The sequence below is a fragment of the Pogona vitticeps genome, chromosome 4 (genome assembly GCF_051106095.1).
Source record: "Pogona vitticeps strain Pit_001003342236 chromosome 4, PviZW2.1, whole genome shotgun sequence".
Lineage (NCBI taxonomy): Eukaryota > Metazoa > Chordata > Lepidosauria > Squamata > Agamidae > Pogona > Pogona vitticeps.
In genome coordinates this window covers 22,902,000-22,928,339 of record NC_135786.1, presented here as the reverse complement: position 1 = coordinate 22,928,339, position 26,340 = coordinate 22,902,000, and the positions used below count along the sequence as shown (strand labels likewise).

The window sequence follows — 26,340 nt, the reverse complement described above, 5'->3', positions numbered from 1 at the left end:
CGGTTACGGATTAATTGGTTTTAAATGTAGGTCAATGGTGACTCGGCCTACAGACTTTCCGACCTGCAGCCACCATTCCAATACAGATGAATTCTGTAAGTAGAGGGTCCCCTGTATAAAATCATATAATAATTGAGCCTATAAGGCCATTGAGTCCAACACCCTGCTCAACGTGGGAATACAAATCAAACCAGATCAGACTATATTACTTTGAATGCCTCCAGCACTGGAGTGCTCACCACCTCCCAAAGTAATTGGTTGCATTGTTGTACTGCTCTAACGGTTACGGCATTTTTCCTGATATTCAGCCTAAATCTGCCTTCCTGTCACTTTAGCTCATCATGTGTCGTGCACTTTGGGATGATCAAGAACATATCTTGATCCTCTATATGACTACATTTTACATATTTGAAAGTGCTATCATAACTCCCTTCAGTATTCTCTTCTCAGGGCTAAATATGTCCAGTTCTTTCTGTCTTTCCTCATAGGGCTTGGATTGCAGTCTCTGATCTTTCTTGTTGCCCTCTTCTGAACTTGCCCCAGTTTTCTGGCATCCTTCTTATAAAAAGATATTTTCAGCAGGTACAGGTTCTTTAACAAACATGTAGACCAATTGTTCTTGAGCTCCCTTCTCTTTCATTAACATCCCTTGCTTCTTTTATGGGCACAGAAACAGTAAGCAATCACGGAACGGCATTTAGAATCATAGAATAATGGAGTTGGAAGGGACCAAAAAGACATTGAATCCAACCCCCTGCTCAGTGAAGAAATCCAAAACAAAGTAGATCTGACAGATAGTTGTCCAATTTTCTTGTGAATGCCTCCAGAGCTGGAGCACTCACCACCTCCCGAGGTAACTGATTCCATTGTTGTACAGCTACAACAGCTAGGACGTTTTTCTTGATATTTGGTCAAAATCTGGCTTCCTGCAACTTGAGCCCATTATTTATGTGTCCTGCACTCTGGGATGACAGAGAACAGAACCATGCCTTTGCTCTATATGACTATCTTTCAAATACCTGAAAAAATGCTATCACATCTCTTCCCCCCCCCCCCAAATATATCCAGTTCTTTCAGTCTTTCGTCATAGGACCTGCTTTCCTGCTGCTGCTCGTTTTTCACTGTCAAATTTGACTGGGTCACAGCACAAGAGGCTTGAATAACAAAGCAGAAGTTGAAGAAAAGAAGCACATCTGTGTGATTCTTGCCAGTGGGAACCCTACTAGGATGTGGGCCCTGGACAGGTGGCCAACTGTGCTTATGTTCAACACTATCCCTGTCTTTCTGGCCACATGTTTCTGAACCAGACATGCATCCCTGACCCAGCAGATCTCACAGCTAAGTTGGGATGTGAACCCAGGTCACCTGAGTCCTAGTCCAGCACCATGACCAAGTGGTGTTACCTGTGTGGTCTTATGCTGTCTCTCTACCTACAGAGAGACAGCATAAGACAAGCAAGATGGTTCCATTCAGAACTCCTGGAACACTGCTAGTGGTAGGAAGGAAGGAAGATATTGCAATGGCTAATATTTCCCAGCCTTTGTGAGACTCTGCATTTTAAATCTTGTGAGACATCTTACAAAATGTGACTTAAAAGAAGTCCTAGGCAAAGCCTACCCCCAGGATGCTCCAGCCATTTTAGCAAGTTGCAATGTAGACCCCATGTTCACTGGATATAATATAATAAAACATACAGGAAATTACGTAAGATATCGTTTTACCTAACCTCTTCTTGCTAGACACCTCTTGCCTGCACCAGTTTCCCCAGCCAATCTGACTGTCTTCCCAAGACTAAAATCTGCAGTGTTAAAAATCATTTCCTTATGTCTGGTCTGGCTATGACAAGTTTCCCCTCTCCCCTTCTCAGGAAAAACTCTTTGTCCTATCTATGGCAGGAGGCATCCTACTCCACTTATGCATCTGGAATTGATACTGAAGCAAGACAATTGTAAGCACATCTTTTAAAGTGTCGAAAGAAAGAAAGAAAGAAAGAAAGAAAGAAAGAAAGAAAGAAAGAAAGAAAGAAAGAAAGAAAGAAAGAAAGAAAGAAAGAAAGAAAGAAAGAAAGAAAGAAAGAAAGAAAGAAAGAAAGAAAGAAAGAAAGAAAGACGCATGGATGGATGGATGGATGGATGGATGGATGGATGGATGGATGGATGGATGGATGGATGGATGGATGGATGGATGGATGGATGGATGGATGGATGGATATTTGGTTGTCAGAAGCATTTTCAAGCTATGATTCAAACATTTGCTGTGCATGTAATTTCTCCTCACTTGTCCTACAGATTTAGAATGATATTTACAAGTTACCTCCCCCACCCACTCCTGTAATGTGCTGCCATCAAGTAGTCGAAGGGAATTAAGTAGGAATGAATGATTAATTTTAATAAATGAATTGCAATGGAGGTTAAAGACCTTTCCAATTAAATCCCATCAAAGCGCATCAGATTTGGCTTCAGAATACCGTCCATAGAAAACCCGTGATCTTTTCTGTTCACTGGAATGAAAGAGCCTTTTCAACCCGCATGTCACTTACTTGCCAAAAAAGCACTTGGGAACAGTGCTTAATTTTCTCCTCCTGTCTTTGATAAGGTTCACTTTCTTGTTTGTCATCATGTGATACAGCTTCTCCCCTTTCTCTGCGATCATGACATATGCATCCCTCTCCATGCCTAACTTCAGACCTGAAATACAGAAGCAGGGTCTTCCCTTCAACACTCTGCAGAATAAACAAAGAACTCAATCCAAAATAAAATCTGATGTCATCCAGATTCTTCTAGTTCCAGCAAATGATGACTCTAGCTTCTCCAAATGATGACTCTAGCTTCCTGCTAACCCATTTGTAGGCCCCATCTTCAATCAGAGGATCCTCTTGACATAATGGCACCACGACCCCTTAAGGTTCTGCAGCTCCCTAGGGCTCTCCTTTGCACCTGGGGAGCCTTTGGGAGCATTCCAGCAGTAGTGAACTTTTAAAGGCTCCCCTCTCTTACATCCCGAGGCTCCCAAAAGCTTCTCCATGGCAAAACGGAGCCCTAGGGAATCTTGGAATCTGACATGGGTGAATGGGGGATGGGAAACTTTCCATGACATTTCTGGCATGTGATCTAGGTTATGCCAGTTATGAAACAGGATTTTGCCCATTTTGCTACAGGATCCTGCTTTTCATTTAAATTTTTAATTAACAAATAGGTACAGCCTAATTTTTTTCTGTTTCTCCAACTACATGTTTATCAGTTTGCAATTGCAGAGTTTTTTCCCAACTGCACATTTTGTATTCAGCTGAACACTATAAAACTCCCTAGCCTGTGGTACTGAACTGCAGATGTTCTAACTGGAGAAATAAGTGTATGCAATATATCTGTGAAGATTCTCAGTCATTTAGGTGAGGTTATCTGGAAGGTGACTCAGGGCAACTGGACTTCTTTCGCTACTCATTCAAGTAGCTTCTTCAGTCTGAGGAGAGTTAGTAGGGGATCCCTGGTATATCCTCCATGTTGGTTTCACTTCCCCCTGGTCTGAATGGGCTTGTTAGAAGGACTATTTATCATGCTGTCCTTTCATTCATCCCCAGAAAGATTAGTACCGCATACACCAGAAGGACCACAGTTAATGACCATTAATGACCCATGACAATGGGTGGAGAAGGACTGCAGAAGTGGGATTTTCACTCACCCACAGTCCTTTGCCCTCCTAATGAGCCTATTCAGACCAGGAGGAAGTGAAACCAACATGGAGGATATATCAGGGATCTCCTACCAACTTTCCTTAGACTGAAGAAGCTACTTGGATGAGTAGCAAAACATTTCAATAAGGAAAAAAAGTCCAGTTGCCATGACTCAACTTCCAGATAAGTATATGCAATGTTTAGTCTTGCAGAGTCCACATTTGTTTTCATAATCCGATGCCTGGTGGAAAAAAATTGGCAGGCCAAACATCCTGGTTGATTGCCATCTTCCTCCACACCATGATGTTTGTCAAAGGTAATTTGCAAAGTCAGGTTGGGATAAAAAACAACAACAACAGCCTAAATCATTTGACATGCTTTCGGTCGGTGGCTACATCATGAAATTCTCTTAACTCTGATGTAAGCAAAAAATTACAATATACTTCTTGCTCAGTTGGCTCTAGGACAAAGCCAAGTTTCTTGTCTCAACACTGACAGCTCCTTCATCCTGGAAGCCAAGGCAGCCCCTGCTCAAGGAGGGGGATGCCTTGCACTTAAATCTGGGTGACCTATATTTGTATGTTTATCCTATATCATTTTGGAAAAGCTCAGGACACTTTACATTCTCCATCTCCAGCTATCTCATATAATTTCATTCAGATAATAACCTTTTAAGGTAGATAAGGCTGAGAAGGAATTGGTTAAATTAAAACCAGGTGTCACTGGTCTTAGTTCAAACACTGATCAGTATATTACTCCGGCCTTGTGGTTTTTAAATTATGAAACACGGGATGCAAGAATAGAAAGAAAGGGCAAAAATAAGGAGCATTAGCCAGGTAAGCAAGCTTCACAACTATCTGGGGATCAGAAGAGCAGGTACAGAAAAGAAATTAAACAGGTATAATCAACTAACCATAGGATCAGACCACATGGAAACTCTTCTTACTTTGTAAGTGTTACCTCTGGAACTTTAGAGTTCAATTCAGGCAACTTTTAAATGTGACTCTAGTGTTAAAATTTGCATATATACACCGTAGCTACCAACATGAATCTGACCAAACTCCGGGAGGCAGTGGAAGACAGGAGGGCCTGGCGTGCTCTGGTCCATGGGGTCACGAAGAGTTGGACACGACTTAACAACTAAACTACAACAAAATGTACACATATGTGCATGCGTGTATACACAAGTAAACATTTTAAAAATCTTTCTAAGATTAAATATATTTGGCCAGAATCCTTCTAGCTATGCCTAATAGCATGACTCTATGGTCATAAATCTCAGATCTGAATTGCTGCAAGTTAATAAAGTAGGGTAGGTCTGCTGTTGCAAGCCAGTTTCATGAACAATAGCAAATCCCTACCTGGACTTCTTAAATTGCAGCAGCACACAGTTGAATTTTATACCAATTGTATAAATGCTAGTGTATTTTTCAATTTACATTATTTATTTCCATTTACATCTTTTATTCCTCACTTCCCACACATGCAAGTTTCCTTCAATGGATTGTAGAATCCTTGATTTTTCTCATCTTCAGGGGCATTCCTTCCTTCAAACACATCAAGATAGTAATTGCAAACTGTCTTTAATCTATACTAGGACTGATTCACACACTGAAGCTACTTGCATGGTTTTTCCTGGCTATCTTCCAGTTACTGCACATGACAAGGCATAATGACAAAATGTGTTTGAATTCTGAGTTGTTGTTCTTTTAAATGTGCACTACACTGTGTGGTGTAGTGGATAAAGGGCCGGACTAGGACTCAGGAGGCCTAGGTTCAAATCTCTACTCAGCCACGTTAATTCACTGGGAGAGTGGAACCATTCCATATATATCTCATATACCTTAGAAGCCCTATTGGGTCCATATAAGTTGGTTTCGAATTGATGGCACATAATAACAACAACATTGTATTGTATAATGCCTGCCAAAAAGCCTTCTTGTCTTTTATTTCTGTGAGCATTCATATCAATTTGTATTTATTTTATTTCTGTAAAATACTTGTAGGGGATTGGGCTCTGGAAGCTGAGGCCCAAAAAGTAAATTTTCTAAGCATCCCCCCCCCCGCCCTTGCCAACTATCTGAAGGTGAAAGCAATTCCTTGGAACAAAGGGGCCCATCTTCGAGCCATGCAAACACGACGGTTACCCAAAGGGAGAGTTAAGCATGGAAGCCGCAGCTGCCTCGGGAGGGCCACTCGCCTGCATGCTGAGCTGCTCGTCACCGCTCTGCACGCTCTCACACCCACCCAGTGCAAAGGCAGCCGGCCCTAAACATTGCCCTAGAGATGCCCCTCTCCTGCCTAGATTACCCTGCTTACACTGTCAAAGCCACATATTTGGTTTTGTTTGTTTGTTTGTTTGTTTGTTTGCCTCTGGGTAAACCAGCAAGGCAGGAGGAGCTCCTGCCTACATCGCTACCCAAGAAAAAGCTTGCGAGCGGAGAGGCGTTAAGCAGCCAGAGACCAAGTTACCGTATGCATTCTTCATAGCATGGCTCCCTCTAGTGGCCAGTTTTGGAAAAACATTTGAAAATGTGTTTTTTCTGGATTTTTTTAAAATTATATTTTCAAACTGTAAGTGAATCAATGGCTACTGATCCTGTGAATAAGGGGTTCCTACTGTATCCAAAAGAATCTTGGAATTTGGCCTTGAAAATTGTTTGTATTTTATACCAATAACCATACTTGGGAGAAAGGCAGCCAGTAAGTAAGTAAGTAAGTAAGTAAGTAAGTAAGTAAGTAAGTAAGTAAGTAAGTAAGTAAGTAAGTAAGTAAGTAAGTAAGTAAGTAAGTAAGTAAGTAAGTAAGTAAGTAAGTAAGTAAGTAAGTAATAAGTGAGTGTACTGATTCTTGAGCCTTGCAATTTTCAGCAGTGTAAATTGAAAAGTAACTTTGCAGCTGCTTGAACTGTTTCTTTTTCAAAGTCACATTCCACTGAAAATGCATACCAGACACTTTCAGCTACTGTAGTTGTTCCTTTCTCAGACGGATAAACCTCTCACTGCAGACACACACAAGTCTTGTTACTCAACCAGCATGGAAAATATATATATCAGAAACTTACTCTCCCTCTGCTCCCTTTCCTTGACTATTGCGTCAAGCCACTTCTGCTTGTCTTCGGCAGTCTTGGCCATACAGACGAACCATTTGTTTTTGGCGGTGTTGTGTATTTTCCAGCCATTTGTCACTGTGTAACCATTGCTGTGGTAATCTGCTGCAAAAACACAAAAGCACAGCCAAGACAGTGAGTCCAAGTCTTAGGTCTTCAGGCAAAACAAGGTCACCTGGAAAATCTATGCACCTTGGGGCACACCCAGGAACAATGCTCTTCCCTTATGTTCATAGAGCCAGCCATAATATCTGTTCCCAAAATCCTATCTGCATTTCTAGGGAGTCAACTTCTGCAGCAGTCTCTATAGTTTGAGATGGCTTTATGGTTACATATGCACAGAGCATTGAGAGGGTCTTCCCCTTAAACAAGGTGTGTGCATCAAACATAGGTTAGCAAATGGAGACCTCTCTGTTTAATCCAGACCCAGGGGTGCTACTATAACCTCACTCAGTTGTAATCACAGTGTGTATATAAGAGGCAATTGCTCCCCTGGAGGCTTTCAAAGGTATGATTCCCCCTTTTGAGGAAAGGGACATTTGGAAATGGGAGCTTCTAAGGGTCATATAAATGGCCTTGCAGTCTGCAGGTCAGATAATCTCCGCTTTGATGAGTAAACAGCAACTGCTGTGGCTCTGAGAGGATGGAAATTGACTGTGGACTCTACCCTGTTAACGCCCATCCTAAGATTGCAGTGGCTAGTTAGTAAAAACAGCAAATACAGTGGTGCCTCGCATAGCGATCGCTCCGTATAGACTTTTTGCCATCGCAAGAGCGATCGCTTTGCTATGGTCCCTATGGGGAAAATTCGCTTTGCGATGATTGCGGGGAAGCGATCATCGCAAAGCCCCAATTTTCGCATAGCTGATCGGCGGTTTCAAAATGGCCGCTAGAAAAACAAAATGGCCACCCACTGTTTTGCCTCGCTTTAGAGGCACCGAAAATGGCCGCCCCATGGAGGATCTTCACTTTAAGGTTAGTTTTTAGCCCATAGGAACGCATTGAAGGGGTTTCAATGCGTTTCTATGGGCTTTTTAAAATCGCTTAGTGATGAACTCGCTTAGCAGCAATTTTTGCTGCACGGATTAACATCGCTAAGCGAGGCACCACTGTAATAAACTTGGCATTTCCACCTCTTCTTTCTGCTTCTGTTGCTGTTGGGAATATTTGTTGGTAAGAATTTTTAGTGACAATTTAAGAACAACCAGATGAAACAGCAAAACTTCTGCCCAACAATGAACTTGAAACGTAACAAACGCTGATGTTAAAGGAGAGCTTGGAGAAGACACATGCTCTGCTGTAGGGAAGAAGGGAAGGGATTGTTTGGAGGTCAAGGAGCAAGAGATGCACTTCTTAACTTTAAAAATCCAGTTGCCAACAATGTCCTGAAACACCACCTGTCATGCTTCAAAACATAAGGAGATTTTCTAGAGAAGGGTAAAAAGAATACTAAAGACCTGATGGGACTCACCTATAAAGACAAGGATACAGAATCTATCCAATAAAGTACACAGCTACATTTCAGATTTGGTTTCTTACCTGTCCCGTCTTCTACATTCTCAACTTCCATGACTTCTGTGTTTATTCGGCCCCTGAAGATGTAGAGGGATCCATTTATTGACTTGGTGCGCTTAGATGTCTTTTTCCCAGCAACTCTGAAGTTAGTGAAGGCAAGAATAATGTTTGTGCTTTATATTATCTTTAATAGTATTTCCCCCTAAAATACACATCAGTTCACTATCATCATCCCAGTCATACAGCATTTCCCATTTGTCCCCTAGATTTCAGGACTGAAATATAATAATAATAATAATAATAATAATAATAATAATAATAATAATAATAATAATAATAATAATAATAATAATAATAATAATAATAATAATAATAATAATAATAATAATAATAATAATAATTTATTGTCATTGTAAGTATATACACAGTATACCCATACAACGAAATTCACAGACACCCAGAGACCAGACACATGCACACACATAAAATTCCCCAAACACTCCCCACCCACTAAAAATCCCCCACTAAAAATACAAACATCTACACCGCAGGCCAAGTAACACAGTCCAACTAATTATTCACTATTGGTGGTCTTTAAGTTCATTATTAATTGCAATTATAGCTCTGGGATAAAAACTATTGAGAAAACGTGTGGTCCGAGTCTTAATTGTTTTATATGTTCTGCCAGATGGTAACAGTTCAAAAAAGTTATAAGCAGGATGGGAAGAGTCTCTCAGGATGCTGTGTGACTTCCTCAGACAGCGGGATGTGAAGATGTCATCCAGGGTTGGTAGCTGTATTAATCCTTTAATATACACACTTTACATATTTTTAAAGGTAACTGTGCAGTTTACTAGTGTATCTTCATTGATAAACATTTTGAACAATTTTGTTTATTAGACTAGCTTAGTGTGCATGTAAGTAATCAGTTGTTATTGAATGCATTTAGAAAACAACTGCAACGGTAAACTAATGTGTTGATGAAATTATTGACATAGCTTCATAAAAAGGAAAGTATTTGTACCTCAGTTTGTATTTTAAATCAGTTGTTTTGAAATCCAGTTGACATAAGGCACTTTAGGTTATGTCTGCTCCACTTTACAATCCTGCATGCCAACTGTGGGCATGCAACTATTTAATTATAAATTAACAATCCCTGTGTAGTGTACACACCCTGTGTTCTGCTACATCCTGGTGCATATTTCTTTATGTTAGTGATTTTGAGTAAGATGGAAGTATGCTCCTCCATTAAGTACATCCTTAGGGATGTGCCACAGCTCTGTAGTAGAAAGCCAGCTTTGCATGCAGAAGAGCCCAACCTAGTTTCAATCTATGGCATCTCCAGTTAGAAAAGAGTTTAGATTGCACTCGCTAATGAAATATCTCTGCCTGATACTCTGGGGAGACCTGGTGCCAGGGCATACTGAGAACAGTGGGCTAGATGGACAAATGGTGCTATTGATTATATAGCATCCTCAGTGTTGTATAGTGGAAAGAGTGATGGACAAGCCCTAAGGGCACTTGGATTCGAATCCTTGCTCACCCATGAAGACCCATGGTGGTGGGACTGTGGCATTGGTAAAACAACCCTTTAAAGGTCTCACTTACTTTCAAAGCTCTACTAGGGTTGGTGTAAGTCAGATAATAGCACATAGTACAGAAAGTATAAAGCAGGTTTCTAAGGGTCTTCCCCTGCTTTGCTCCGAGGTAAAAAAAAAATAAGTCAAAATTATCAGAATAATAATCCTGCTTCTGTTGGGTTCCTCCTGCTTCTTTGATATAAAACTTCCACTTTCCTGTTATTTCTGATGCAAAAAACATCAAAGGAAGTTGCACATGATCTGACTGCTTGATAATGTTGATAATGTTTAGTGTAACTCACAAAATCTTAGATGAGAGAATTCCAAAACTCCTGTCCTTCAGTCTACTGTGTCAACGTACCTAAAGCTCCGTCTCCATGTTACTTCCCTCTGTCGACCCTAAGATGGGAAAGATCTAAGAATCCCCCAGCTGCAGTTCTCTCTCTCTCTCTCTCTCTCTCTCTCTCTCTCTCTCTCTCTCTGTGTGTGTGTGTGTGTGTGTGTGTGTGACTTGCTATCAGAGCAGTAAATGGCACCCTTATCTATGTTTTCATCATGTGTACTATCCCAAACCAGACATATTATTTTGGCACAAGAGGCAGAAAATCCCTTCCCGGACAGTAAAAAAGAAAAAGTGAGGAAAAGAAAAAAACAACCATCACCGATTAGCCAACGAAAAATTTGCTGGCCTTTCATGGTACTCCATATCTGCTGCCTAAAGCAGCTGCCTTCGTCTGCAAAATGGTAGGGTCAGCACTGCTTTTTTTTCAATCACTCTATGAGATACCATTGTTGTTTTCTTGCATTAGAAGTCAGTATACATGAACTATCTCTTCCAGAAAGCCACCAGACAACATGATTGATCTATAATAAGGCAAAGAACAGCTTCAGCTACATAATTTAGATTGTGGTGTCCCTATCAGACTTACAGAGGGAAGAAAGCAGCACTCAAGGTGTCTGAAGAGCATGCTCAAAGGAAAAACCTAACAAAATGTTGCATGGCCCTGTATGCAATGCAAACCACTGTGGGTGGGGGGGGGGATAGGTGCGCATAGCAGCACCCAGTACTCCCTCTTTCCATGCACAATGATTTTCAGTTCTCCTGGGAAAATATTATTAATTGTTTCTTCTAGAGATTTATTTATATTCTGAACTGTGGTTATAGAACAGTGTATCTTTCATCCAAGCATCAACCTTCACTTGCCTTTTTCATAATCGTCTACAGTGGGGTCTTGACTTAAGAACGGCTTGAGTTAAGAACATTTTGACTTAAGAACCACTCTCATTGGAAAATATTGACTTGGCTTAAGTACTTAGATTTGAGTTAAGAACTGAAAAAAAACCACGTGGGAGGCAGGGAAAGTGCAAAATTGGAACTTTCAGTTAACTGTTGGCCAGTGAAGAGGGTGCCTGTCTGCTTCCTCACTCCTCCCAGCGTTTAGAGAGTGGATTGGGAGACAGTCTTCAGACTGCCTGGTACTGTACTGCCTGGACTGTATTTTCCCTGCCTTCCCTGAACCTTTCTTGACCTAAGAAAAAAAGAAACAAAATATCCCCCTCTAGTGGTCGAAGGCAGAATAGCAGCTTCCCATTAGTTTCTATGGACGGAAAAGAGCAGATACGGATCAAATGGTTTTCAATGCATTCCTATGGGAAATGCAGATTTGACCTGAGAACTTTTTGACTTGAGAACCGCCTTCCAATACGGATTAAGTTCTGAAGTCAAGCCCCCACTGTAAATCTGTGGTCCCCAACCTTTTCTGAGTTGCGGACCAGTTGGGGTGTGTGAGGTCCGTGGAGCAGTGGATCACACTCGTGGAGGGGAGTACTGGTACGCATTCATGAAGGGGTGAAGTGCGCTCACAGAGGGGCGAGCTCGCATGCATGGGCGGAGGGGCAGAGTGTGCTCACGTGCATGCCTGAAGAGGCAGGGCACACTCACAGAGGGGAGGGGCATGCGGGTGGTGGGCAGTGCGTTTGGGGGGAGTGCGTTTGGGGGGGAGTGCTTGCGGGGGGCCAGGATATCTGTCTCCACAGCCCGGTCCTACCATGGCCACAGACCGGCACCAGGTTGGGGACCCCTGGTTTAAATCACTACCATTCTTCTAATCTAACCAAGAAAGCTGAATGAGGTTTAAATTCTGCAACACTGCTAGCACCCCGAATAAAAACAAGGCAGTGAAGTAGAGACAAGAGTCCTGGAAGAAGTACAAAACCACAGAGGGACCTCAGAAATCGTCTAGGTCTTCAGTACCTAACAGAATCAAAATGTTAATCACACAAACATTTCTGCAGCCCTCCATGAGACCAAAATATGTCCCAGAGGATCTTCCAAGAAGGTTTTTAAGGCTCTAGGGAAAGCAGTGGGTTCCAAAAGAATTACAAGATCCCAACCTAGGTTTTATTGTATTTAGAACGGCCTTTATTATTTCAGGGACATGGTGGCACTAAGGGACGTGGTGGCACTAAGGGACACGGTGGCACTGTGGGCTAAACCGCAGAAGCCTGTGCTGCAGGGTCAGAAGACCAGCAGTTGTAAGATCGAATCCACACGACGGAGTGAGCGCCCGTCGCTTGTCCCAGCTCCCGCCATTTGAAAGCATGCAAATGCAAGTAGATAAATAGGGACCATCTCGGTGGGAAGGTAACAGCGTTCCGTGTCTAAGTCGCACTAGCCATGTGACCACGGAAAATTGTCTTCGGACAAAACGCTGGCTCTATGGCTTGGAAACGGGGATGAGCACCGCCCCCCAGAGTCGAACACGACTGGACAAAAATTGTCAAGGGGAACCTTTACCTTACCTTTATTATTTCAGAATCTTGCCACTGCATCAGAGAATTTTTAAAATACATATACAATAACAGATAATAACTGTTTCCAAATAACCTCTTTCCTGCTCTGGTTGTGAACCCTGTGAACTTGGCAGAAAGTTTTCACAAAGTAGAAACAGCAGGGGGATAATGTGAGGCATCACAGAACAGCTGTCAATTCAAATGTACTGTCCACCACAGCATCTTGGTTTGAAATCATGGAGCCAACCGATAATTCTTTTGATAGACATTTGAGCTGATTCAAGAAAACAGCTCTCGGGGCTAATCAAAGGGATAGGATACACCAGACAGGAACAAAAAGAAAGCTGCCACATATGGAGTCGAACCACTGATCCATCTAATCCACAATCACTGACACCAACTGACAGCAGCACTCCAGGGTATTCGCTGGGGTTTTCTGAATCTGAGACCAACTGCACATAAAGCATATGTTCTATCACAAAACTCCAGCTAGAGATGAAAGAACCTGGTTTAGACAATAGCTCTGGACGATGTTGTAAGTGAAAGCACAAAACAGAATATATCAACAGAAGGAAGAATCCTGCTGGAGGTAATCAGTGTTTCTGGTGCTGTATCCTGTTTCCTGCAGTAGCTACCTAAATGCTTTGGAAAAAACTTACAATCAGCACTTAGGCATCCTCCATGAATCTGTCTAATCCTTTTTAAATCACCTAGGGAAGTATCCAACAACGAATCTCTTAGATTAATTATGCATTGTCTGAAGAAGTTATATTTCCAGTTCCTATGAGCTAGAGTCAGAAAAGAAGAATGAGAGTAAGCCCTCATGAGAACTCTCCTTCGTTTAGCTTAAAAGCTACATGCACTGGTCTACTAACTTCGAGCCCACTTTGCTTCTGTGGCTCCTCGGCCCTTGTAGTCCTTTGGGTTGTTCCCAACTGGCTGGTGATACACTTCCCTTGGGGTATCAGCTCAAGACAAACTTTCTGCAGGTTGAAGCCCTGACATCCCCTCATCAATTTGTTAAAACCTGTCTGTGCATAATGCAGGGAAATGTACAGCCAGCATAGGTAGCTATTATTTCCCTTTTCCAGAAACATTTATGCAATCAAACGTTCACTGCACCTGAAGTATAAATGAAGTAGTCAGGATGGTGCAGGAATCTTAAAAGATACAATCAAGTGAAGCAACTAGTGATTTCAAAACAGAGCATATGGAACATGAAAGTAGTGGAAACAAGGATTCCATAGGCCAGAAGTGGAACTGGAGTAGGGCTGCTGGAGATTTTGTCCACGGTGTCAAAATGCAGAGGATGCAAATCTTTGCTGCTGAAAGGCCACAAAAACCACCCTTTGGTGTAAACCCAAATTTCTCCCAGGCAGAAGGAACCACAAAACAGGCACACCCAGCACAGAACTCATATGGATGTCACACACTCAGGTCTAGGTATTCCTCACCATTCCTCTGTACAGTCCCTGCATATGCCAGTCTTAGATAGGTCAAACTTAACCAAGAGAACAGCAAAGCTTTGGGCACTGAAATGGCTACTTACACTTCTGCCACAGGTTTACTGTTATCCCGGGTATGCTTTTAAAAAAATCTATCATATGATCAACTCTCAAGCTTCCATTATACAGTGGGGTCTTGACTTGAGAACTTAATCCGTACTGGAAGGCGGTTCTCAAGTCAAAAAGTTCTCAGGTCAAATCTGCATTTCCCATAGGAATGCATTGAAAACCATTTGATCCGTATCTGCTCTTTTCCGTCCATAGAAACTAATGGGAAGCTGCTATTCTGCCTTCGACCACTAGAGGGCGATATTTTTGTTTCTTTTTTTCTTAGGTCAAGAAAGGTTCAGGGAAGGCAGGGAAAATATAGTCCAGGCAGTACCAGGCAGTCTGAAGACTGTCTCCCAATCCACTCTCTAAACGCTGGGAGGAGTGAGGAAGCAGACAGGCACCCTTTTCACTGGCCAACAGTTAACTGAAAGTTCCAATTTTGCACTTTCCCTGCCTCCCACGTGGGGTTTTTTCAGTTCTTAACTCAAATCTAAGTATGTAAGTCAAGTCAATATTTTCCTATGAGAGTGGTTCTTAAGTCAAAACGTTCTTAATTCAAGCCATTCTTAAGTCAAGACCCCACTGTACAGTATATCTACCTGGTCTGGAAACATCTTTGTGATGCAGCCAACATGATGGCAGTATGTATGAATAAGGAAAGTATAGTACATAATCAAAGCAACCACATGGGTCCGCTCCTCCAAACTTTGGCCATCATTAGCCAGTAGAGAAATGAAAGGAAGAAACCACACCACATGAAAGTGCCCCCTCACCATTGCCAGTATGTACTCCTCAGAGTGCAATATTTGTAGGAGAACAAACAATGAGGAAAAATTAAAAGTGATGAACAAACAGCACGCATTTTCTCCTGCTGCAATGGAAGAGCTACTTCCCTTTAGCGTAAAGTTCTACCTCTCAACACTGCATTACATTATTGTATCACTTGTTGAGGCCTACATCTGGCCAGCTGCTACAAGTGAACAGACATTCATTTCCACCCTGGACCAGAATTTAAATAGCAGACAGACAGATGAACCATCCAAAACTATAGCAGCTCTGCAATTCTAAATATATCCTTTCATATTACACAACATGCCACAGACTCCTCTTTTTTTCCCAAATGAAAATCAGACCCTGGAGATTTACTTGTGATAGTTATTAAGGAAACACAAACACAGATTATTTAGGGAACTGAAAGTGTCCAAGCTGCGTTATCCAACTCCAAGCCAAACTACTGAAAAGTTGTTCACTGATGCCTGTCTGTACAATCAAAAATCTCTCTCTCTCTCTCTCTCAAAGACATTAGAACATTTTGTTTCCTTCAACTTAGTGTTCTGGGAATACTGCCTGCAGAAAGGAGGGGGTACTGTATTAATTCCAGCTTCTAACAACACAGGGGGGAAGAAGCAGAGGACAGAGAGAAAGAATAGGAAATAGGGAAATAGGAAATAGGGAAATTACTAATTGTAATTAACTTATTTGGTATAAGGTATAACTAAATTACTCTGCAATTATAACTTAAAATGGTATAAGGCATAACTAAATTACTCTGCAATTGTAACTTAAAACAGGATTCAGTTCTTCAAAAAACCTCCAGTTTATGAATATGGGATATTGTGTTTCTGTATCCATGATTCAAAAACCCAGGAAATGACCCAATATTGCTGCACAATATTGTGCCTGCACTGCCAGCAAGGAAAAGGGTGCCAAGCTTTACATAGCAAAGGGCAGCCTGAATGTTGACAACACCAATGGAAGCAGTCAAGATGGTCTACAGCAGTGGTTCTTAACCTTGGGTAACCCAGGTGTTCTTGGACTGCAACTCCCAGAAGCCTTCACCACCAGCTATGCTGGTTGGGGCTTCTGGGATTTGAAGTCCAAGAACACCTGGGTTACCCAAGGTTAAGAACCACTGGTCTACAGGATATCCCCTTTTGCTCACTACTATTCACAAAATGACACCACACAAGGGAAAATCTCAGATGCTGACTCCTTTTTTCCATCAGTTCTCAGATGGCAATTGTCAGGACTGGTTTTCAACAAGGATAAATGGTAGTCTTATCAATTTATTTGATCTGTTGTAAATCAGTCTCAGCTCCTGGTTGCTTGGTTCTGCACAGAGTAAAAATAATCTTATTTTTTAAAAATTCATAACTTGAAAACCATTTGCCCAGATGTCCCCATTATTGGCACAGAACACAAGCAGACTTTCTGCTACATCTGTGCCATATTTGGTACTGATCCAAGGTTCAGTTTAATAATTATAATTTGGGGGGGCGGTACCCCTAGTCTTTGAGTTGGCTTATAGAATGCTTAATACTGCTGCCACACGGTATCTATTGCTGCATGCCTGTGCAGCAATAATAACTTCATTGCTTTGCAAGGTAATGTTTTACTTTCTTTTATAGTTACAGGAATAAGGACCAACAAAATGGTGGAGGAACACTAGTAGGTGATTCCACTGATGGCTCTTGAATACTTTTTTTAGCCCTACCCAGGCATTAAGTATTCATGTGGTGCCCACACACTACCCACTCCTTCCTCAGACAGAACAAAGAAACAGAACTGTCTGAAGAGGGAAAGGCTGTTATAATCAGGCAGCAGCTCTACGGGAGAGAGGAGCCCTATTTTGGGAGGCTTTAGCATATGTTGATGGGCTACCTTGCTGCAATAGTTTCCCCCTCTTCAGATATTTCCATATTCATCATGATGGGGGTGCAGAGCTAGGGCACTCTCCTCAACACACTCCCTTAACAACTGAAGAGGGCTTATCTCCTTGCTTAATGTGTTGGTGGTTATAAGATGAATGAGAGGAGAGATTCTGAAATAAAGGAAAGGGTGAACGAATTAAGACCACATGTGACAGGAGGAGATGAGTGCTTGAATTTAAAAATTAAGAGCAAATGGGGGGAAAGACCAAAGAAGAAGTTTGAAATTTCTTCAAACTTGACAATGGACTTGTCCATGAAAGCTCAGATTAAAATACAACAGTTAGTCTTTAAAGTGTCAAAATGTTTTTGCCTTCTTAATTTTGCATTTTTATTTTAGTTTTGTCTGATATGCTAGCACAGACTAACATGGGTATCTCGTCAATAACTCACCACGTAATTTATCTAAATTGGCTAATTGTGGTAAAGAATTTGCTTTTAAATTGTTATCCCTTATGATAGAGCAGCTTACATATATTATATTAACTGTGTTTTAAAACAAAAGCTATATAAGATTGTTTTTACAAATTATTATTCTTTTCCCTTGCCTTCTCGGTGCTAAACCTTTTCATTTGTTTCCTTTTTTGCTCTCTTTCTGCATTTACTTCCTTGGCTAAAAGTATTCCGTTAAATACCAGAGCTCTTTCATGACACACCTTCAGTAACTTCAAAATTGTCATTGGTCATGTGAACAGCCTCATGCTGCTGTTTCAGCCTCTTATGCTGTGTATGTGTGTGTAAGTCTCATTTCCATACCAGTGCAAGGTGTCAATTCCTGTCATTCTGACTTTCCCTAACCCAGCATATTCCTGATATACTGGAAAACAAGGCCAATGAATCAAAGCCATGCTGGCTAGGAATAGTGGGAGTTGTAGTCCATCACTTCTAGGAAGAGGAGGAACAGGTTGAGAAAGCCTGCTGTAATGAATCATGTCAAGATCGCTTCTGCATTGGAGTTGTTCAACATCTTTCTCTACAGTCTGGGTTCTCAAGCCTTATGTTAGGTCTACATATCCAGATTACTGTTATGTCCCATCAAGTTAGAATTGACTTTTAGGACCCTGACAGAGCTTTCATGGTAGGTCAGGTATTTAAGGAGTGGTTTTACCAGTTCTACACCCCAGTGAACTTCTATGACTGAGTAGGGATTCAAACTCAGGCCTCCTGAGTTCTATCTACTACATGAGACTATCTCCATATATATGTGTGTGTGTGTGTGTGTCAACATAAATAAAAGGAGAAGCAACCCAAAGAAGACATAAGACACTTGATTTCATATACTTACTATATATCATGTGTAAAGCATTATGAAGCAGGAGAGCTGATATAGACAGGTGTGTTTACCTGGACTTCCGCTTGCAGTAGACAAGAAGATTATCAAAAAGGAAGAATGTTCTCTCCTGGATATTTCCTGCAGAGATTTTTAACAGGGGTCCTTGGAGCAGAAGCTGGCTGCTGATGTCTGTTAAGTTGGAACCCTAGAACACAAAAATGGCTCCCATCAAACTGAAGTTGTATTCTTCTCAGTATTTCTATGCAGAACTCATATATACCTATAGCACATCAATTTTCCAGAGCAGTAATTTGACAGCAAGATGAGGTTGCTACAATGAATCAGATGCTAAGTACCCCCTTTAGAAGTTGTTTTTCAGTGGTTGTCAGAATTAAACAATCTGCCAGTTTTGAAAACCTAAAAAAAAATAGTACAGCAGCCTTGAATGTCATTCTTTACCCATTAAAACATGGAACCTGCACATATAATTCCTACAGTTTCTATTTATTAATTATTTTAATTAAATAAGAATGAGTACCCTTGAAGCACCTGGCAAAATCAGGTCATGCTATATAACTCTATATCATATCATTTTCATTTACTCATTTAATTTTAGGGGTACATTCCACGTTCTTTTAAAGCAGTGAAGGAAACTAAAAGAAATCATAACTGTAACCCTGTTTTATCACTGCAGCAAGGAGAATAGTATGGCCTCAAGACTGATTGTATACAGAATCATAAATAAAGGTTTGTCCTTAATATCTGCATGCAGCCAATACAGACAAGTGTAAAACAGGGACAGGTTTCCATAAAATGGGTTTAAAATTTGGGAAAATACTATAATTTTCTGTTTATGTATTTATAACAACTAATGTTCTCTGGCCAAATCAGAGCTAAAAGAAAAATATAACAGTAAACAGTGATAAAACCCACACATAGCAAAAAGATAAGAACAGCAGCAAAGGGTAAAATAAGGGCATCATGTAAGCCCAAAGTAAAAGAGCAGAGCCCACTGCAACACATAAATGCCTGGGATAATAAAGATTTCTTCCCTTACTGTGCCAAAACTATGTTGCACAACTCCAGCTGTGCTATGGGAATGAGATCATCATTGGCATGATAACAGACTTCCATTTAAAAAATTATTTTGGCTCATGCACAGTTAGAAAAAGTGACACAGGTATACTCCAAAATTGAAAGAGGAAGTCTTTAATCAGTGGCAATCTGTCACTGACTGTGATGTCACTCCAACCGTGTAGGTGAACTCCACCCACCCAGATTTTGGCCAATGGATAACAATTGTAGAAAAGACGTCACACAACTTTCTCTGGGAAGGTACAATATAGATAAAATGCTAGCAAAAAATATTTAGTAGACCATTAAGAAAAATCAAACAACCTGCTACCTTTTGTGGCTCCACCGAACTGAAACTTCTAGTATTAAAAAGAAGGCCATGCATAATTCCTGGGCTTATTTGTTTGAGGACCCAGGGAATGATCTCCAATCAACAACTTCCTGGGTTGTAACTTGAAAAATACATCTCCAATGCAGCCTGCATCTTTTCTAACTTACCTCTAAGAAACAAGTTCAGCATACCATCTGCCATGTACTTTGGGATTCCAAATTTTCTGCATTAGTGACAAAACACCACTGCATGCCTGAAGAAGTGGCCATGAAAGCCAGCAGATTGTACGATTCCCCCCCCCCAGTGGTCTAATAAAGGCATCACCCTCTCCTACATTGCATTGTGTAAGGAACAAACGTCTCTCTTCAATTTTTCAAGTAAAAAAATTCTCTTTTTTGGAACCATCTGCCCTACCTGATTGGTAGGGCCACCAGAAGGACACCTTATAGTTCAGACAGGCAGATACAGTATAATCTGCATCTAAACCACTTATGGCACAGTGGCTAAACTGCAGTACTGCAGCCAAAACTCTGCTCATGACCCAGGGTTCAATCCCAGATAGCCGGCTCATGGTTGATTCATCCTTCTATCCTTCCAAGGTCGGTAAAATGAGTACCCAGCTCACGGGGGGGGGGGGGGGATGCGTAGCCTGCATAATTAACTTGTAAACCAGCCAGAGAGTGCTTTAAGCACTATGTGGCGGTATATAAGCAGAACACTTTGCTTTATATGTTAAGTCCAACACATTGAATTGTGCCTGGAGAATGTACTGACAACCAGTAGAAATGAAGAACTTCTGATATATTTTGATCACATTATCAGCACATAGTCTTTATATATTGATCAACTGTCTAGCCATGCTGTTTTGGATTAACTGAAATGTTCAGTCCATTTACAAGTGCAGTCCTAAAGTATAATAAAATGAATGTGGGTTTCCAGGTTGTGAAAATCCAGTTATAGCTCCGTGCCTTAGGTATCTGGCTGCAGAGGCAGAGGTTGAGAGTTTGATTCTCCACTGTGTTTCTTTGCTAAGGGCTGGACTCAATGATCCATAGGGTCCCTTCCAGCTCATTCTAAGATAATTTGTACCTTTAACATAATTCCCTAAGGTTAAAAATCTGCAGTAATCTTCCATCCTACAGCAAATCAACAGACTAATTGTCAACACAGGGAGACACGGGTGGGAGGTAGAGAAGGATGTATGTGTATTCATATATTTGTTCTTTTGCAATGTGTTTGGGAGACAGCTGTTAATTGGGAGACCCTAACTTGTTCTGCAAACTAAACTAAGGAAGTAGATTAGATAATTTGACCTACTGCTGTTTCAGCAGAGAAGGCGAAAGAGAGAACCAGTTTAGGATTGTGAAACACATAGTGTACTGTCAGCATAACTTCCTTTCTACTTTCACTGAACATTAGCAGTAACGCAGTAACTTCACACTTTTGGCAGCAGATGGTAGTTGGCTTGGGGAAAACCAATACTAATTCTTCTGTCTTATTATTACAAAAAGCATGTATATAGAACATTAGAAAATGCAGTGCTTCTCATACACACTCATATTCCAAGCTTTTTAACAACAACATTTAATAGGAGATCGATATCTTTCTCATGTTGCAGGTTCACATTTGTATACTGTTGTGCCTAGTCTGTGACCGGGACACTTCGTCCCTTAAACCAGTAATCCCCAACCTTTTCCCTACTGCAGATCAGTGGCGGGGTGTGGCATGCTCATGCGGTAGCATGATACACTTGGGGGGGGGTGCCTGCAGAAGGGTGGAGTGTGCCCGCATGCATGCACAGAACAGCGCTCGTGGGGGGCACTCACACACATGCACACAGCGCACCTGGAGGGGCAGAGCAGGCTCTCATGCATGCGCATGGCGGCGCTCACACACATGCACGTGGCAGCACTCGCAGCTGTCATTATACCACAAATCTCCCTCTCAAAGGCCTCACTGATTTTCACTTCCTCTTCAGGTGAAGGTATTTCCTACCCCCGCTCCTTACAGACCATCCCTTTAACATTAAATTTTCTTTTAAAGCAATAGACATATTGGATTTGATCTAGCCTTAGTCAACGTTAGAGCTGGCCCATTGAAATGAGTAGTATAAGTCAGTTTCACTGGCCAAAATCCTCTTGGGTAAATTTATATTGCTGTAATGGAAATGACTTCACCTGCAATAGTAAATTGCCACTTATTAAAGACCTCTACTCCAATTCCTCATTGCTTAAACATAATCTTACTGTGCTCAAGTTGGCTGGCTTCATGCACTATCCAGAACTGAATCAGGACTTTTAAATTATTGGCAATCTTAATGCATGAATTAGAATGCTATTAATTAAAGATCTTCTTCTTGATTCCTGGCTGTGCATGAAACCAAATGAACTATGCACAATGTAAACAATGAGGATTAGAAGTGGGGACTCTTTAATTAGCAGCTTTCCACCACTGTAGCTGTCATTTTCCTTATGTTAGCATAATTTATGCAAAAGGGTTATGGCCATTGAGTCCAAAATGAACAAGCACATTTCAATGGGTCTATAAAAAATGGATCCCACTGGACAAGTTGGATTTAGATGTGACTTTAGAAGGAGGGCTTTTTGTTTAATAATGGAAAAAAAACTTCTGAACTCTGTGAGTAACAAATTGAATACATGTGAATTTTTTCTATAAAGTGGCACTGATAAATTGTCGCTTCCATAACATTTGCTGTAAGCCACTTAAATCCTAAAAACAATCTATGGCTTGCTATCCTGTGTTTTTATGGCCATCACCCATCATGGATGGGCTGGCAAAATGGTCACTGAGGCTTAAGAGTTCAAATCTGACCCTCCATCACAACAAATCCTCAAATCATCCATTCAACATGGCTTTTCATCTGTAAACCCCACACACACACACACACACAAATGGACATGGACACATACATACAATGAGCTGGTCACATGGTTCCAGCTGGATGCCAAAAATATATTTGAAGGGAAAAATAAGCCGCTTTAAACAAAGCAACAAGAGCTGTTGTGGACTACGCCCAACAGTCTGAATATGAGGAAGTTTACATGACTTGAAAGATGTGTTCAGCTAAGGAATCTTCAGCTGGCAACCATCAGCCTACATATTTTAACATCTTCAGCTCATCATTCTCCTGGCACCAATACAGCCGGGAAGTCATTCAACAACAATAGTCCTGCATAGGAGAATGATAAATGTATTCCCACCCTAAAGCCTCTACTTCCATTAATCCAAGGACTGCTGCCGCATATGCCACACCCCAGTCCATCAAGTATCTGTAGAATCTATACTTAGACACCCTGCTGCTCTGTTGAAGAAGTGTTAGCCATTTCACGAAATGAATTTTATCAGCTAACCAAGAAGGACACAGACGGATGCAACTTGTTTAAACATTTGCCCCCAACCTCCAAAATGTCCTGTTATATAAAAACGGAATGTAGTTTTTGATCCAACTGTCTCTCTAATGCTACACTAGTAACTGAGAACATTTGCTTTTATGTATACAGTTACATTTTTAAAAAAACTTGCAGTTGTATCATCCACACATTTTATACATCACCGTGTGAAACATCTATTTGCAATATGACTGGTTTATATGGGACCACGGAAAGAAAAGTTTATATACCTATCTGGACGAAGGTCATCTTCAGAGACCTTCTTCTGCATGCTCCTGCCAAATGACATGAAGCATGTGACTACTTAGAAGAGGGCCTTTTCAGTGGTGTCCCTCTTCTTCTGGAATGCACTTTCTAATGGGGCATGGATGGTGCCAATACCGTGATCTTTCTGGCATCAAGTAATGACCTTTTATTCTCCCTTTTTAGTCCTTCAGTTTTCATAAATATTTCTTGTGCTTTTCAGAGTGCTGCACTATTATCAGTTTTATTGTGCAGCTGCTTTTTTCCCCAATACTCTGTGTTGCATTTTGTTGTGATGTGCCATCAAGTTGATTGTACTTTATGACAACCTAAGGATCAAAGACCTCCAAAAGGTGCTGTTGCTAGTCACCCTGCTCAAGTTCTGCAGACTGAGGACTATGGCTTCTTGCATTAAGTCAATCCATCTCATGTTATGTTTTCCTCTTACAGTGGGGTCTTGACTTAAGAACGGCTTGAGTTAAGAACATTTTGACTTAAGAACCACTCTCATAGGAAAATATTGACTTGACTTACATACTTAGATTTGAGTTAAGAACTGAAAAAAACCCACGTGGGAGGCAGGGAAAGTGCAAAATTGGAACTTTCAGTTAACTGTTGGCCAGTGAAAAGGGTGCCTGTCTGCTTCCTCCCTCCTCCCAGCGTTTAGAGAGCGGATTGGGAGACAGTCTTCAGACTGCCTGGTACTGTACTGCCTGGACTGTATTTTCCCTGCCTTCCCTGAACCTTTCTTGATCTAAGAAAAAAAGAAACAAAATATCCCCCTCTAGTGGTCGAAGGCAGAATAGCAGCTTCCCATTAGTTTCTATGGATGGAAAAGAGCAGATACGGATCAAATGGTTTTCAATGCATTTCTATGGGAAATGCAGATTTGACCTGAGAACTTTTTGACTTGAGAACCACCTTCCAGTACGGATTAAGTTCTCATGTCAAGACCCCACTGTATTGTGCTGTCTTCCACTTTTTTTTAGCATTTAGTCTTTCCCAGTGAGTCTTGCCTTCTTATGATACATATGATTTCTTCAATTTAGTCATTCAGCTTCTAGTGAGATTCCAGCCTTGATCTGTCTTTTTCTGGTTGTCCGTAGTATCCATAAAGTTCTCCTCTAACATCACATTTTGAATGAATCAATTTTATCCTGTCAACTTTCTTCTCTGTCCATCTTTATGGTGGGCATCCAGGAAGGGGATATATCTTATTGGCTAAAATCCTGTTGTACAACTGTGTCTGCTCAACAGGAATGATGCCCTCAGCCGTAGCAAATCACCTCTGATTAAAGGTTTCTTTTGAACATAAGGAGAGCCCTGCTGGATCAAGCCAAGGGCCCATCTAGTCCAGCTTCCTGTATCTCATAGTGGCCCCACCAGATGCCTCTGGGAGCACACGAGACAACTGGATACCTGTCTCCTGATACCCCTCCCCTGCATCTGGTATTTTGGCGACTGATAAGTGAACAAAATTTCATTGTATTGTGTACGAGTCATGTGCACCTCCAAATCACCTTTACTCAGTTACAATTTGCCACTGCTGATGACTTCTCCGTCACATGCACAGAACTGAGCAACAGGATTTCAGCCACTATGTAGTTACATTTTATAGGTTTTGACAAGCTAGAGTATAGCCTCTGAGTCTGCTTCTATCCCTGCCATCCCACCCATGCCTGCAAAAGAAAAAAAAAGTGTGTGTGAGAAAAGTCATCTTCCATTCTTATTTAATGAGACTCTGGAAGAGGTGACCTTGATGTAAGTTAGGGAGCAGCACTCCCCAGATCTTCCCAAAATACCTAAAATAACCCCCAGAAATCAGAAACAGAATTCCATAAACCGGAAGCAGCTATTTCATTTTCAAATTGCTCACATTTTCAGGGACTGATAATGCCCATGGTGGGACATAGGGTGCAAAATGGATCCATGCACCATTTAAAGACGGACATTCATGGTTTAAGCTCTGTTTGGCAATGGCCTGTAAAGTTTTGGCTGGCCACTGTTGAAATGTCACAAATAGATACAATTAATTAAATAAATAAGCATATGCTTTGCTAAAAAATTGTTACCAATACTGCAAAGCTCAATCAGGGCATATTTACCGGGAACCAAGCCCACCTGTGCTGAGTGGTATATATTCCTATGTGCAAATGACTGAAGATTTGGAACGAAGTAAGCTTACCTCCCATCCTTCAATATGAGACTGCAGCTGCTCTAGAGCTTCCAGTTTCTCCATCTGCCTCTTTGTCTCATTTATGTTGGTACATACTGTTTTCATTGCTTGTAATGCATTTTGGACTGCTTGATAATCTGGATGTTTGGTGGGTGTTCTCTTGGCTAGCTCCTAGAAGAAAATCGTAAGAAACAAACCAGGAAGAAATAAACAAAAGACGAAGTTTTAGGATAATCCTAGTTGCCGTTGTGGGTGATGGAGGACCCAATTGCAACAAAATCATGGAACCTGCTGGAGCGAATCTACACACAGATATTGGGGGAAGGCGAGGTAGCAAGCTCAATGTTATTTACATTGAGCTCTTTCCTCAAGTGTACAGAGATCATTAACAAGGTCTTCCAAATGGTGGCCCTACCATTTGAAATTCCATGTCCAAGGACCAGAACTTATAACAATATGTTGTCACTGGGGAAATCAATTTCTTATCCACATCCTTGGATAATCCATTTCTCTTTCGGCTATTGTGACGAATGAAGCTAAACACAAAGGAAGCAGGGAAGCCTGAGGGTGGGAAAGTGATGCAATAGTTCCTGCTAATTAGAAAGTCCTGGGGCTTCAACCATGCAAGTCCCTGGCTCCACTACATAATTGGTGATCAACAGTATCATTATTTCTGAAAGTGTTTGAGACACTTTGCTGGTTATTATATTAATACTGGTAGAGACCTAAGGCTGTCTATTCTGGGTTGAACTGCCAACATGATTTCATGGTTATTTCAATCTTATTGGGTTTTTTAAAAAATCCTACAAACCAGTTTGACATTTTGGGTGCTAAAAAGAATTACTGTACCTTCTTTAAAATATAAGATACCGTAATAACTCATAAGATAATGAGATAATAAG

At 41.1% G+C, this 26,340-nt stretch overlaps 1 protein-coding gene across 2 annotated transcripts in view; it reads right to left on the bottom strand.

Annotated features, from left to right (window-relative positions):
- PREX1 (phosphatidylinositol-3,4,5-trisphosphate dependent Rac exchange factor 1) overlaps positions 1 to 26,340 on the bottom strand; it is a 288,404-nt gene that overhangs the window by 102,671 nt on the left and 159,393 nt on the right. The window contains exons 6-10 of one of the 2 annotated variants that reach the window (XM_020779458.3): positions 25,448 to 25,609; positions 18,276 to 18,409; positions 8,319 to 8,434; positions 6,735 to 6,884; positions 2,540 to 2,687 (exon numbers count right to left, since the gene is read on the bottom strand). In XM_020779458.3, coding sequence (XP_020635117.3) covers positions 2,540 to 2,687; positions 6,735 to 6,884; positions 8,319 to 8,434; positions 18,276 to 18,409; positions 25,448 to 25,609 — 710 coding nt within the window. The remainder of the gene's footprint in view (positions 1 to 2,539; positions 2,688 to 6,734; positions 6,885 to 8,318; positions 8,435 to 18,275; positions 18,410 to 25,447; positions 25,610 to 26,340) is intronic. The other variant, XM_020779460.3, reaches the window with a different exon arrangement.